Below are 13,095 nucleotides of genomic sequence, written 5' to 3'. Positions count from 1 at the left end.
CCGAATGAGTCAGATCAAAGGGGCTTCTGTAGACTTAGGTGTAAGTAATGATTGTGTGTAGTCCTCCGAGGGATAATTAGAGCTTAACATGTCAGGAATCCAAACTAGTGCACAGTCACCAATGACAGTCACTGGTTGACGGTGTTTTCTATATTAAGACTGTCAATGCTTTTAAAAGGTCTGTTCGATATTTATTTACAGGATTTAACACGACAAACAACCTGTGATAGTTGTACTGTCAATTAAAAAAAAAGTGCTGAAGGAGCACATCTAATTTACAGTGAGGGGCAGGCAGTTCAATCATCTACAACATTACATCTCTTTTATTGCTTCGGAGCAAGGAATGTTACTTTTGGATGGTGGGTGGGGGGCGGGTGGTTTTTACTGTCTGCTATAAATGCAAAAGCAAACACCGCTACAATGCAATGTGTGACATCTGACATGCTGAGAATGAGCACCACATGAAGAACCAGACGAAAAGGTGCATTCATGTTCCTCTGTTAAAATCAGGAGGGGGCATAAGAATTCACAGAGAAATACCTATACCTCATGTGACTCTGACCAACTGTGTTGCTCCTGCCGCTGCTGATGAATATGTTGATGGAGGGGGTTGCTTGTTCGTCTTCGTCTGCCCGTCTTGATGTGAACCTGAGCTGGTGGTGACTGGTGAGACAGGAGGGGTAACACGCAGTCAGAGTGGTCGTCTTGTGCTTTCAGAGCCAGGGCACTTTCACGGATTTCATCACGATGGCTTGGAGAGGAGGGAGAACACGGCCGTTTTATCGACAAATTCCTTATTTAAACTAAAGACGGGTGTTGGCCGTGGACTGAGAAGAAAAAGAAAAGGTAATGTCTATAATCAACTGGAAATTACCATAACATGTTGCTACGCCGTGTTTTATTCGACAATGGTGGTTCCTATAGGGAAACCGGTGCTTCTCCTAACCTCCGCCGCGATCACCACAGCATTGTTCTCTTGTTGACTTATCAACAGTGTTTTTTCATTTTATGGATCCTACATGTGTGCGCTGTTTTGGTGAATGATTGATTTTGATTTTTTCTAGCCACACATTTCCACATTCAAAGGTGTTGTTACGCTGCGGGCCTGCCGACTGTATGAAGGCAAATTCCCCCTCTATGCCAACGTAGCGTTGTTAGCATAGCGACAGGCTAAGCTAACCTTAGCCGCTTGATAGTCGTTGGCGGTGCTTACCGTTACTTCAGCCCTCTGTAAATAAGTGGTAACCGTTAGTCATGCTAAAAATGTACCATGGCAACTCCAGCGCAATCGTAGCCTTTAAACTAATATAAGGTAAATGTTTAATATTGTATCTTGAGAGACTGAGGTTAGCTTTGAGTTATGGGACATGAAAGTTCCGTTATGTTTGTCTTGCTAACTTGGCTGCTGCGTTTCTTTACCTAGCATAGTGAACTTTTTTTCCCCTTCAGCTTAAGTTTACACGACTAGCTTGATAACGAAATAAATTAACGCCAGAGACATAACCCTCGACATGGCCTGAAATACAATGCTTTTGCAACTGCACAACAAAATGTGATTTAAATGGACAGCCACTGATACCCTGACAGTGTTGTGGTGGAGTTAAAAATCAACCGTTGTGGTTTTTCTCTCCTGTTTGATATTTCCCTGTCGAAAACAGAGGTGGAAGAAGTAGGCTACTTCGATTGTGTAAAAGCAGAACTACCAGAATGCAGGATTATTCAGTAGTAAGAGTTCTGCATTAAAGTTTTATTAAGTGAAAATACAAAAAAAACTCAATGTACAGAAAGTAATAGTACTCATTGTGCATATTGGCACATTTAACAATGATATATATTATATGTTTCGATTATAATTATTGATGCAATAATATGTTTATCACAGCTGCTAAAGGTGGAGCTAATTGTAATTCCTGTGTATAGTGCAATGTAGCTTGTAGATATGCTCCAAAGTCTTATTTAAGTACATTTCGTATCCAAATCCAAAGTTGCCTCTGAATTGTAGTGGGGTAGAAGTACTAACTAGCAACACATGTAAAGTACAGGTCTGTCAGAATTGTACTTAAGTACAGTGTACAATTGAGTACATGTACTTAGCTACTCAACATCACTGGTTTGAGAATATAACCGTTTGTAAAATCCATTGAGTTGTGTAACGTTAATGTGAACAACATATTCTGTTGCAAGAGGTTTATCTAGAAGGGCAATATCTGTAGGCGTAAATTAAACCTGTGATTGACTGTACTTGACTCCCTAGAGTTGTACCAGTATAAGCTGTTTGCTTGTGGGTACTTTTTTAATATGCAATGGATGCTGTCTGTCAGTTAACTCTTAACATTGTGTGTGCAGTTTAACTAGTTAACCTAGAGAATTACTGGTTGAGAAGTGGAACTTTCTGTAAGCGATAGTATCAACAGGTTGTATTTTATAAGAGTGTAGGCCGAGTATTTAAAAGTGTTTTTTTTTTTTAATCTTGTGACTATTGCCTCAGGTGGATTATAAACTGCCCCTTTTCAAATGGGTGTTCTTTCAGATATATCACATCTGAGCTGAACTCTGGTCTGACATCCTCTGTGCTAAGCTTCATAATTCCTCATGTATACTTGCCTCCAGATGGAATTTGATATAGGGTTTATTTTTATTTTTTTAAACCTGTCGCATCTGATCAATTCTTTGCAGCATGCTGTTTCAATGGGGGCTGTTTTTATTTGTATTAAAGCTTTAGCTAAGGACAAACAAATCTGTGTTGAAAACAGTCGCAATGCTGCTGGTTTACTTTTGATAAAACAGTAAACAACCTAAGCTAACTAGCCCCACAGATGACATATGTGTTGTCTTCTCTGCAGTCAGGCGACTCTCACTGCACAGGATTCACTGCCTGTATTGCGCCATGTTTTTGCTCGTTCGATATCTGTATAACCTAGATGTTCCATAACTAGATCTTACATGCCACAGGCAGGGTAACTGATATGCAAGATTATTGGATAAATGGAGATGTAATTGTATATGCATGTTTATGAATCAACCAACAAAAATAACAGGGGGACATGGATCTTCTTTTAAGCATTATGCCTTCTGCAGCAGTGAGGGTGTGGTTTCCTGTTAACTACTAATAACATTACTGTATTGGAGATGGGCGTTTTTGACGGATGCTTGGCGTACTGATAAGTGTCAACTACTGTCAAGACTGTTTCACTAAAACAACATGAAACAGGTTTATCAAGACTCAAAAACAAGCAAGACAGCTTTTGTTAAAATCAATATCTTTTTTATTACCCAGGACAAGATATTTACTAACTGTATCCTCCATTCCACTCTTAAGTTATTTGTCTTCAGTTTTGACTCCACCCTTTCCCTCTCCACATCGTCCCTCCCTGTATGTGTGTGTTTGATAGGTTACTCTTGTGGGATGTATCAATTAGGGATGGGAACGATTAATCAAATATTCGAAATTATTCAGGTATTCGAATATGAGTTATGAATTTTTTTGGGAGGGGTGCCTAAGTTGATTACATATAATTCAATGTATACGACAGTGTCATAGCTAAATGTGTTAGGTCTAAAGGTGTGTTTTGCTCCGCTCACCGGTCCCTCACAGCGGGCAGAGCTGCAGGTGCTGATCTCTCTCTCGCGTCCGGTTATACTTCACTCGTGTTTATGTCCAAATCCATCAGATCTAGCTAGTTCTAGCCAATGATATGGCTGCTGCCCCTCCCTACACGCAGACTCAAACCTCATCTTATGCCCAAATTCCAGCTGAGAGGGTCTCCTCTACAGCTGGCCTGATTGTGAATTGCCTCCGCACCCGCCTCTCCCCTGAGCAGACATGCTCATATTCTTAAAGAAGAATGAGTATTGAATAGCTGCATTCTGTGCATAGGCCCTGTTATAGGTTGCTGATCTCTGTTGTAATAGGGTTAGTGTCTGATCCCTCTTTAACTTAAAAACCAAGTTATGTTTTAACATAAAAGCTGTAGGCCTATAGCTATCAACTGTTCAAACTGTGATCACCAGTTCAATACATTTGACAAAGTCGACTCTATACTTATTTGAACATTTTTCCAATAAAAATATGTACATTTCGGTTAACCGTTTTTTTGGGGGTTGAATATTCGAATATACATTTGCTTTCAAATTCCCATCCCTAGTATCAATACTATGTCCCTGCACTCTCTTGTCCTTCAGGTGATGAGCTGGATGGTGCCATGTGAATAATGAAGACCATGAAGCCCACACACAAGGCGCTGTTCATCCTGTGCCCCACGCTGGTCCTGGGCTTTATTTACTACTCCTCCGGGAAGCTGCATCTACACGTATGGGGCCCGAAGCCTCGTAAGTGACATCTCCAGTATGACTGTTTGTAATGTGACTCATCTCCTGATAATCCATCTGGACTCGTTTAAAAAAAAAACAACTATTAAGCAAATGTGTTTGACACCTGTCTCTGTTTTGCTTCTCTCTGCTGACTGCCTGTTAACCGTCTGCCTATTTCCACCTGTTTATTTGGTTTTATTCTACAGTCTTTCTGCTGAACCGTATGTCATGCTGTGTTTCTCAAAACCTGTCTCTGATATTGATCATTCACATCACCAGAGAACCGGAAGTAGTGGGGAGCGTTAATCAGGTTTTCTTGCCGGTTGGGTTGCTCTATCTCTACTGAAAATCATCCTGTGCAGGTCGTCTGATGGAAATCTACTGTCAGCCCTATCACTCGGCTTAGTAAGAAAACCTATGAGTTAACCAAAGAGATGGAAACCTTTGCTGACTGTCTTAGAGACAGCATAGCATACTACAGGAGTAGGCAATGACATCTTGAGATTTCCACACTTAGATGGTGAAGATTCTGTTTTGCAGTTCCCTTTATTACATACTAAAAACGCACGCCCTCTGGCATTGCATTTAAAAATAACCATGACCTGTTTGTGGTGTTGGTTATGAGTCAGTTGGATTTCCTTGTAATGTTGGATATCCGGAGGATTTGAGTTTATATTGAGAACTGTTTGCGGATGATAGACCTGGCCTTTTTCTATTTGACTTTTACCTTATTCACACCAACGGTGTTTCAGGGCCGGTTCGGAGCTGGAGCTTGAAAAGCACCGTGTTTTCCTGTTCACACCGCAGCGGAGCAGCCTCTTAGCTCCGGAATCCGGTTCGTTTCAAGCACCAAAAAATTGTCCGGCGAGAGCAAAAGCACCACATACGTCACGCTAATGTCGAGGCAGGGGCGGGGGCAGGGGCGGGATCAACTCCTGAACAATAACAAAAAGCCCGCGTTTTATCCAGTTTGTACACAACGATGGAGAAACTTAACAAGCGGCAGTGGTCCTATGAAGAGACCAGCTACCTACTGGGAATCTGGTCTTCCGAAGAGGTACAGAGGAAGCTGGAGCACAATCGGCCATTGTTGTTGTTGTCGGTGTGAGCCTGCACGGTTTGGCTTTATGAAGCAGGCACGCAAACGGTTACGTCATGACACAAACGATGACGCAATGATGCAGCACCAGTCGGACTCTGGGCGGTGTGAAAAGAGCCGGAGCTAAACCGAAGAACCGGTTCTGAACCTGAAAAGCTCTAGCACGGAGCTTGAACCGGAGTTGCGTTGGTGTGAATGAGGTATAAGAAGTGATAACCGACACAACAGGGGTTGGTTTACATCACACTGTGTGGGCACCCTGAAACAGCTGGTAAACTCCACCAGAGGGGGCTAGAATATTTCTAACACCTCTTTGCCAGTGCCATATATTTTCTATGAAAACATTCTCAGGGAGAGCTTTTGGCACGGAAAACACAAATATTAGTGTTGATGGCATAGCTAAATGGACAGTGTTCTGTCCAAAGTTTCATGCTTTTTCTTCCTGGTATTCCTTTATTGATGCCTATCATTGTTCACTACACACTTCATGTGCTAAATTGCAACCAGTATGTAAATGTTTCAAATATTTGTATTGAGAAGAAGCACTTGGTGTAAGCAATAGTACAGACTTCTTTGGGGTGGAAATCATGCTTCCCTTTTTCAACATAGAAGACGAACAGAACCGCCAACAAGAAATAATAGAGAAAAAACATGGCATGACAGGAATACCATACATAATGACATACATAGTCCTAGTGGGAAAGAACATACACAATAGTATATATAATACAAATAAATAAATAAACTTAAGGGGTGCAAATGAGCCCAGACTACCCCCCCACCCTTAACCAGTATGTACATGAAACCATTTTCATTCTTCTTCATCAATGTCATTACTTCCCTTTCAACTCATCACTTTTCTCATCATTGCTCCCACTGTGGTTCGAAGTAGGGCTTCACATTTCACCTCATATTATATGCCAGGAATGCAAGCATGGATGTTCTCTGTGTGTCGAAGTATTCTGTTATATTCGAACATGGAGCTCCACCATAACAAACCTGTGTGAAAGTCCAAAAAAGCAATCAGAATCAGACGTGCTATGTTGCCGTCTGAAATTGCTATTTAACCAGCACTGAATACGTTTTAAATAATGAGTCAGCGCTTAACATGTTTGCCTATTTCACGTAAGAAGCCTTTCTTTAATTGCAAACTGTTGGTAGAGGAGGAGGGATGAATCATGTCACAATGTGTGGGCGCCCTGAGACAGCGGTTTAAATGTCGTTTTCCATACACAACAAAATCATTTCTTTCTGTGCCCATGCCTGTTCCAGCATGTGATGAACTTTGTCCACATTGGGATGGCTTTTGAAAACTGCCTTACATAAATGTGTCTGGATATTACTTAATTATTTTATAACATTTTTTATACTTCTACTTTTTTTGGAATAGTTGCTTCTTTCAACATAGCATTTGTCTTTATCACTTTAACGCCTCCTCTTTTTGTATAGGGCACCACTGACAGTACGTGTCAGCTGACCTTGGCTGCGTTTCACATCTGATTTCTCAAGCTGTGACCAAGGTCTCTGTATAACTAGGCTCTTGTTTTATGTTGTGAGTGCGACACTTTCCATTTTTTTCTTAATGCATGATCAACATGCATAACTCCCAAGCAGTGAAGTAATATGCTTTCAACCTTGTACGGTCACCTGCATGGGACTGAAATGAGAAGCAGTATGTTTATTTTAAAAACAGCTTGACTCACCTTTTGATGTGAAAAGAATGGGGCTTATTTCTTTCTGACTTGCACTTCAATAGCACAAAGCAAAAGGAGAGGAGCTTTGATTGCAGTGGGAAATATTGGCTTTCTCCCTTACTGTGGTGCCAGATGTTCGGCTTAAAAAAGGTCAAAGGAGAAAGAGGAGAATGTGAATGCTCTCTCGCGCCCTCTGTCATGGTCAGCTGAGCTACGTTGTAGGATCACATCTGGATTGTCTCTTTTCCTCGTTCTTGAATTGTAATGGTAGAGACTCAGTCACCGCTCCACAGACAAATGGAACATATAGAGGATTATCTGCTGCTTATTCATCGGGCTCTTGGTTTCTGTCTTCTTTGCAGCAGAAAACAAAGGATTGTGATGCACTATAGTATGACATCCAGGTGAAATGTCTGGGTATTGAAATTGGGGTACAAAGGAAAGTGATATTTCATCAGGGCCTCTATATCTATAGATCAGATCAGCGCTGAATTCTGTTCCCTTTTCCTATATGTGTGTTCAACCAAAGATCAGATTCAGTGTTCCCATGGTCTGTTTGTTTTACGCCAAAGTTTGCCTCTGCTCTATCTAGAGTGTCAACATCAGAGCAGGTTCATGTGACCATGGTCATTCCTCTATCAGCTGCAGTGTGTGTCTCTCGTAAGCTTGGAGTGTTGATGTCAACTGTCCACTTTTCAACAATGGTCCTCTTCTCTTCCCCAACACATATATATTTTATCTACTAGTTGTACTTATGTGTAGCTCCTAGGAGGGCTCTTAGTGAACAATTTCAAAATGTTTTGTGCCCGGCACACAAGAGCCTCTTATCTGCCTTGTTTGCTGGCTTCACTGTCTCATTCAACTCAAATGAAAATGAAAGCCCTAAGATGAAATACATGAATACAGCCTGCTCAATTGCTGTGTGCATTTAAAAATGTAGATGTAGAAGCAGTTCAATGATGTCGGTCCGCACAGACATGAACGTTGTTGTTATTGAAGCAAACATTCATTTGCCGCCAGATTATTTGTATGGTCAATGAAGGCAATTACAATACAACTGTTGTCATCGATCCACTTTCATGTTGCGAGTTTTAAACAGAGATTTCATCAACTGTTCCAGTTCAGCAGGGCATGGATTGTTGTTGACCTTGTTAGAGATATGTTAGTGGACACTACATCGAGTATTTAACTGTATTGATACATACTGTAAGGGATGGAGGCTACAGAGATGGGTTTAAAATAGCTGAGATAAAGTCATCATGTTAACCAGATAAATGCTGATATGAAAAATATTACTGTTCTACTTCCTAACAATTTGCCAGAATCTTCCGCCACATCTCATGGCTTTTATGGAGCAGATGGAGTTTCAAGCCTGTTTTTAAAAACGATGTACTTGTTACAACATACGAAGCATTGTATTTGGGGATGTGATAACAGGTTTTTGTGTTTTAGAAATATGGACGGTGTAGGGGCAACATAATGTTGTATACTCACCTTGCGTTGGGTCCATCTTTTATTTCTTAGGGCAATCATTGTTACCGTTCTCTTATTGTGTTAATGTTTGACGTGTGGGTGAAAAGCATCAGTTTAAAGAGTTAGTTGAAAAGTTGTTCACACATTTAAATGTTGTTTTCAGACTGTCCCCCGTTGTTGCACAGATGTTCCAAACAGATTGGCCACACTTCCGTTTGAGTTCAGAGCCACCCAATAGTCGCTTAAGATAGTTTGCTTTGAGGTTTGAAAGAGGAACAGTACCTCATTGGGGTTTGTCCTTGAAATGAACACCTGCAGGTGTTCTACATTTCTTCAACCAGCCAAGCTGCATGCCACAACGCTCAACCCTTCACTTAAGCCTTAAAACACTTGACTAAAGTAAAACAATGAATTTGCTCATAGAGATGTTATGACAAAGAAACCAGTTGTTGGCAAATCTCTAGTATTTTCCTTTATGTCATTTTCAGGGCTTTGTTAGTGGTGATGTCTGAATTTGCCTAGGGAGCAGTCTCTTAATTGTTTCCGACCCCAGCTTGGTTTTCAACATCAGGGATTGCCTTCTCTCGTGGTCAGCAGGGATACGCCTATACAGTTTCAGCTGGAACGGAGTTTGGCGCTTCCTAATTGGGGAATTTGATCTGCCAGAAGCCCTCACACGGAGACGGTGTGTGCTTACTGCTTTTAATAAAGAATGCCGTCAAATTTGTTCTTGCTCTCTTTTCTGACTGGGCTTTGTAGTTTTGCAATATGTAATCCTGGATAAACAACGTGGTAGCTGTCCTCTGATTGTCTTGATTGAAGCGAGAGACATTTTTGTCTTTTTTCCCCCTCCAATACCTGTGTGGGGTTTCGATAAAGGAAAGTCAAATGATTCATCTGAAAGGGGATGTAGAGTAATAGCAGTTTCAAAACGATCTTAATTCACCATAATAATCATGGCTTTGAGGATGTTCAGAGTAAGTCACAGTCATCCGCTGTGGGTCTGACAGTGCGGTTCCCACAGCTTCTTTGCAAACAAAGTGAGAAACTCGTTGTTCTGAGATACTTTCAGATTCATAAAGCTAGTTCTCCATGAATGTCTCTACTGTGATGGCAGACATTGGAGGATCAGCATTAATCCTTTGAAGTTTTGTTTCCTTCATCTCTGTCTGCCTTTTGTGTGCGTTTGTTTTTGTGCGATGCCACAGTCTGTGTTTTGCTGACGATGTTGTTGCTTTTTTTGAATAATATTCTCAGTTCTTTGGTCTTGGTTAATAGTTGCTTCCACATCTCCACAGTGACGTAACCCCCTTTTGTTTTCAGAGAGTGATGCAGAAGAGACAACTGTAGTCCTGACTAAAGGGGCAGAAGTGAAAAGAATTCCAGGTAGAGGCACTGAGACCCTGCCCGTTTATGACTGGGTGACTGTCAAACAATTTATTCGGGTGACTTTACACTGGGCTGTTTTATTATTAAAATCATTTATTGGAATAAACATCTCTGCTAACTCAACCATGCAGGCTATAATTGCTCACCACTATAATATATTTATTTAATTCAAAAATATTTTAGTGCTCAATCACTCATTGACCTTAATTGGAATCTTTCAATATACGTTTGCCATGATAATCTCAAAAACACAATGAGGGTTATTTCTCCTGCATTGGGCTTTCCACCTTTGAATAAGATTGACAATTGGTAGCTTTAATTCTACCGAGCTGCCTTTTTAATTATACCATCTCCTCCTCTTTCTCTGTAATGTCAGACTTTTGCAGTTGGCTTTAATTTCAAGTCCTTTGCTGCCATGACAGGCTGAGCTCAAACGGTGCTAACTGACCATTTTGTGTTTCAGAGTTGGAAACGGAAATCACCGGGGGACGAATAGTAGGCTCAGGTACATCTGCAGGCCCACCAACCGAACCCCCACTCATCTAATTCTCCCGCAACCCTTTAAAGGAAAATAACAAAACCTCTTTTAAAACCCTGCGATACTTCAGCAGCCACATTTGGCTTGAAAAGCTAGTCATTTGCATCCAACAGTTACTATCGGGGAAATAATTCAAAGTCAAATCTGACTCAACATCTGCTCAGCTCTTTCTCCACATGAAGTGTGATACAACACTGCCCTCTGTTGTCCTGGCTCAGTAACAAAATGGTTGGCAAGTGAAGTAGTCTGCAGGCGTTTTGATGCATAATACTGTTTCCACACAACAACATTTGTGTTACTGGTTAGGACCCTGCCGCTTTGATTTCTCCTAAGCTGCTGCCTCGGCTTGGCCCTCTGGCTGCTTTATGCTTCTCAACAGAAACATGGTACACACACACACACACACCACACACACACACACACACACAACACACACACACACACACACACACACACCACACACACACACACACACACACACACACACACACACACACACACACACACACACACACAACACACACACACACCACAACACACACACACACACACACACACACACACACACACACACACACACACACACACACACACACACACACACACACACACTTGCTCTTCTTGGCTGCTATGGCTAAGTCCCAATCCTCCAGGGCAGTGCTTGGATCCTTCCCTAACCAGCCGTCACGCATTCCCATTGTTTTTTTCTTTATCTTTCTCCTCCAGCTTCTCTGTGAAGACAAGATCCGCAACCACAGGAGTAATACCACGCTCTTCCTACTTTCAACTAATGCCCATCTTAAACGTAGCCTTCGTCATGCTAATCACAGCATTTTACTGACAGAAATTCATATAACTTGTTAGCACTTTTCTGATCTATAAGTATCATTATAGAATACACGACATAGATACTCAATCGATAACATTGAGAATAACGTTCTAATCTCCCCATACATATTTACCTCTGTGCTTCTCTGTCTTCTACCTTAACGCTTCACCAGGCACCTATTGGTCGCCCCTTTGGTTGTCTATAGGTGATCTCTAACTTCTTTTTTTCTAACTTTATTTTCAACAGATTGTTTTGGCTGGCTTCTCCCTAATCGCGCTTGTTTTTCTTTCCTCACAAATCCTTAATTCTAATGCTTTGTTTTCTTTTACATTCGCCATTTTGTTTTCCCCTGTGAGCGATGCACAGGTTGTTTACAACTACAGCCAATGAGCTGATAGTTGAAAACGATGTACATTGGATGAGCAGTACTAATTTTCCGACTATATAACGTTTTCAGATGCCGTGCTTTCTATCTTTGTAGATCTGTGCGATAATTTCTATCTTTGTCTGTCTTTTTCCAGTGTATGATAAGCAGGGCTTTCTGCTGCAGCTGGACACAAAACTGTGAGTACATGTCTTTCGAGAAAACATTTCTGCCATTTCAAATATGGTATATTTATCACCTAATATATTTAGAGCAGTTGAATCCCCAGTTGCACTTTGACTCCATTAATTTGGATTTGTTTAACAGCTTGCTCCACTGAATACTTATTCATGCCACTTCTAGTTGATCGATTGGAAACATGAAAACGTAAACCTTCAACCAATGAATCTTTAGTTTTTTTTTTTTTTTAAATAAACATACATCAGTTCATTGGTGTTCTAACCAAAACCTGGTGACAAATGCACACGCTTAATTTGTGCTCTGAGTAATACATAGGAAGATTTGTGGACATTGAGATGTGGTTGGTCTTTTTCCCCTTTTTATTCCAAACCGGCTGTGGTTTGTCAGGCTGAGAACATGCTACGTTGAGTCATTACCCAGCTGTCATTGTGTCAGCGTGTCTGTTGATATGTCTATAATTCCCTGAATTGGTTTGACACTCTGACTCTAAACTGCCACGATAAGGCCCTCCCATTAGCATGCAGGCAACAATCGTAATGCTCCCCTCACCACCCCGACTCTCACACGGCACATCTGTCCACACTCTGCACCCCCACTGTAAGCACTGCGTCAGCACACACGTTAGGGTGGTTTTCACATGGCTTCAGTTTATCTAATACTGCTCCTTACATTATATCTACAGTCTCATTCATTACTCCGTTAGAGCACATGTGTAAAATGGGGCAATCCATCTTAAAACTCTTTATTAGTTTTTGTGAGTTGTAATTCCTGCTGATAGCCTTCATTCCTAACAAACCACATACCAACTTAAGGCCAAGCTTTATTGTAGCATACTTAAAAATATTAATTTAGTGCAGAAGAGTTTCAAATTTGTGCACAAGCCCTCTGCCAACTCTGATTGCAAGGCAACTTCAACAAAAGGCAATTCAAAGTGCTTTACAAAATTGAAAAGCGTTAAGAACAAGAGCTTTAACAAAAAGTGTAGCGAAATCACTACAAAATGGCTTTTAAAAACAGTCATTAAACAAGCTAATATAGAGTAATACAGCTATAAAATACATGAATGAAAGTTACAGTGCATACATAGTTCAATTAAAAGCGGCAAAAAGACAATTCAATTGGGAAGGCCTCACACAGTGCCCTGACTTTGGACTCTCCCCCTTCTCCCTGTTTATTTGAACTAGATTCATGGCCTTC

General features: G+C 41.0%; 1 protein-coding gene across 1 annotated transcript in view; it reads left to right on the top strand.

Moving 5' to 3' along the window:
* Nucleotides 1-412: 412 nt before the first annotated feature.
* Nucleotides 413-13,095, top strand: part of st3gal3b (ST3 beta-galactoside alpha-2,3-sialyltransferase 3b) — a 57,598-nt gene continuing 44,915 nt past the window's right edge. Inside the window, 3 exon segments of the mRNA XM_034104156.2 lie at nucleotides 413-846; nucleotides 4,183-4,329; nucleotides 9,901-9,963. Coding sequence (XP_033960047.1) covers nucleotides 4,212-4,329; nucleotides 9,901-9,963 — 181 coding nt within the window. The 5' untranslated portion in view covers nucleotides 413-846; nucleotides 4,183-4,211.

Source organism: Pseudochaenichthys georgianus, chromosome 17, assembly GCF_902827115.2.
Source record: "Pseudochaenichthys georgianus chromosome 17, fPseGeo1.2, whole genome shotgun sequence".
NCBI lineage: Eukaryota > Metazoa > Chordata > Actinopteri > Perciformes > Channichthyidae > Pseudochaenichthys > Pseudochaenichthys georgianus.
Note: the sequence above shows the minus strand (reverse complement) of the source record. Positions and strands in the feature narration are given on the sequence as shown.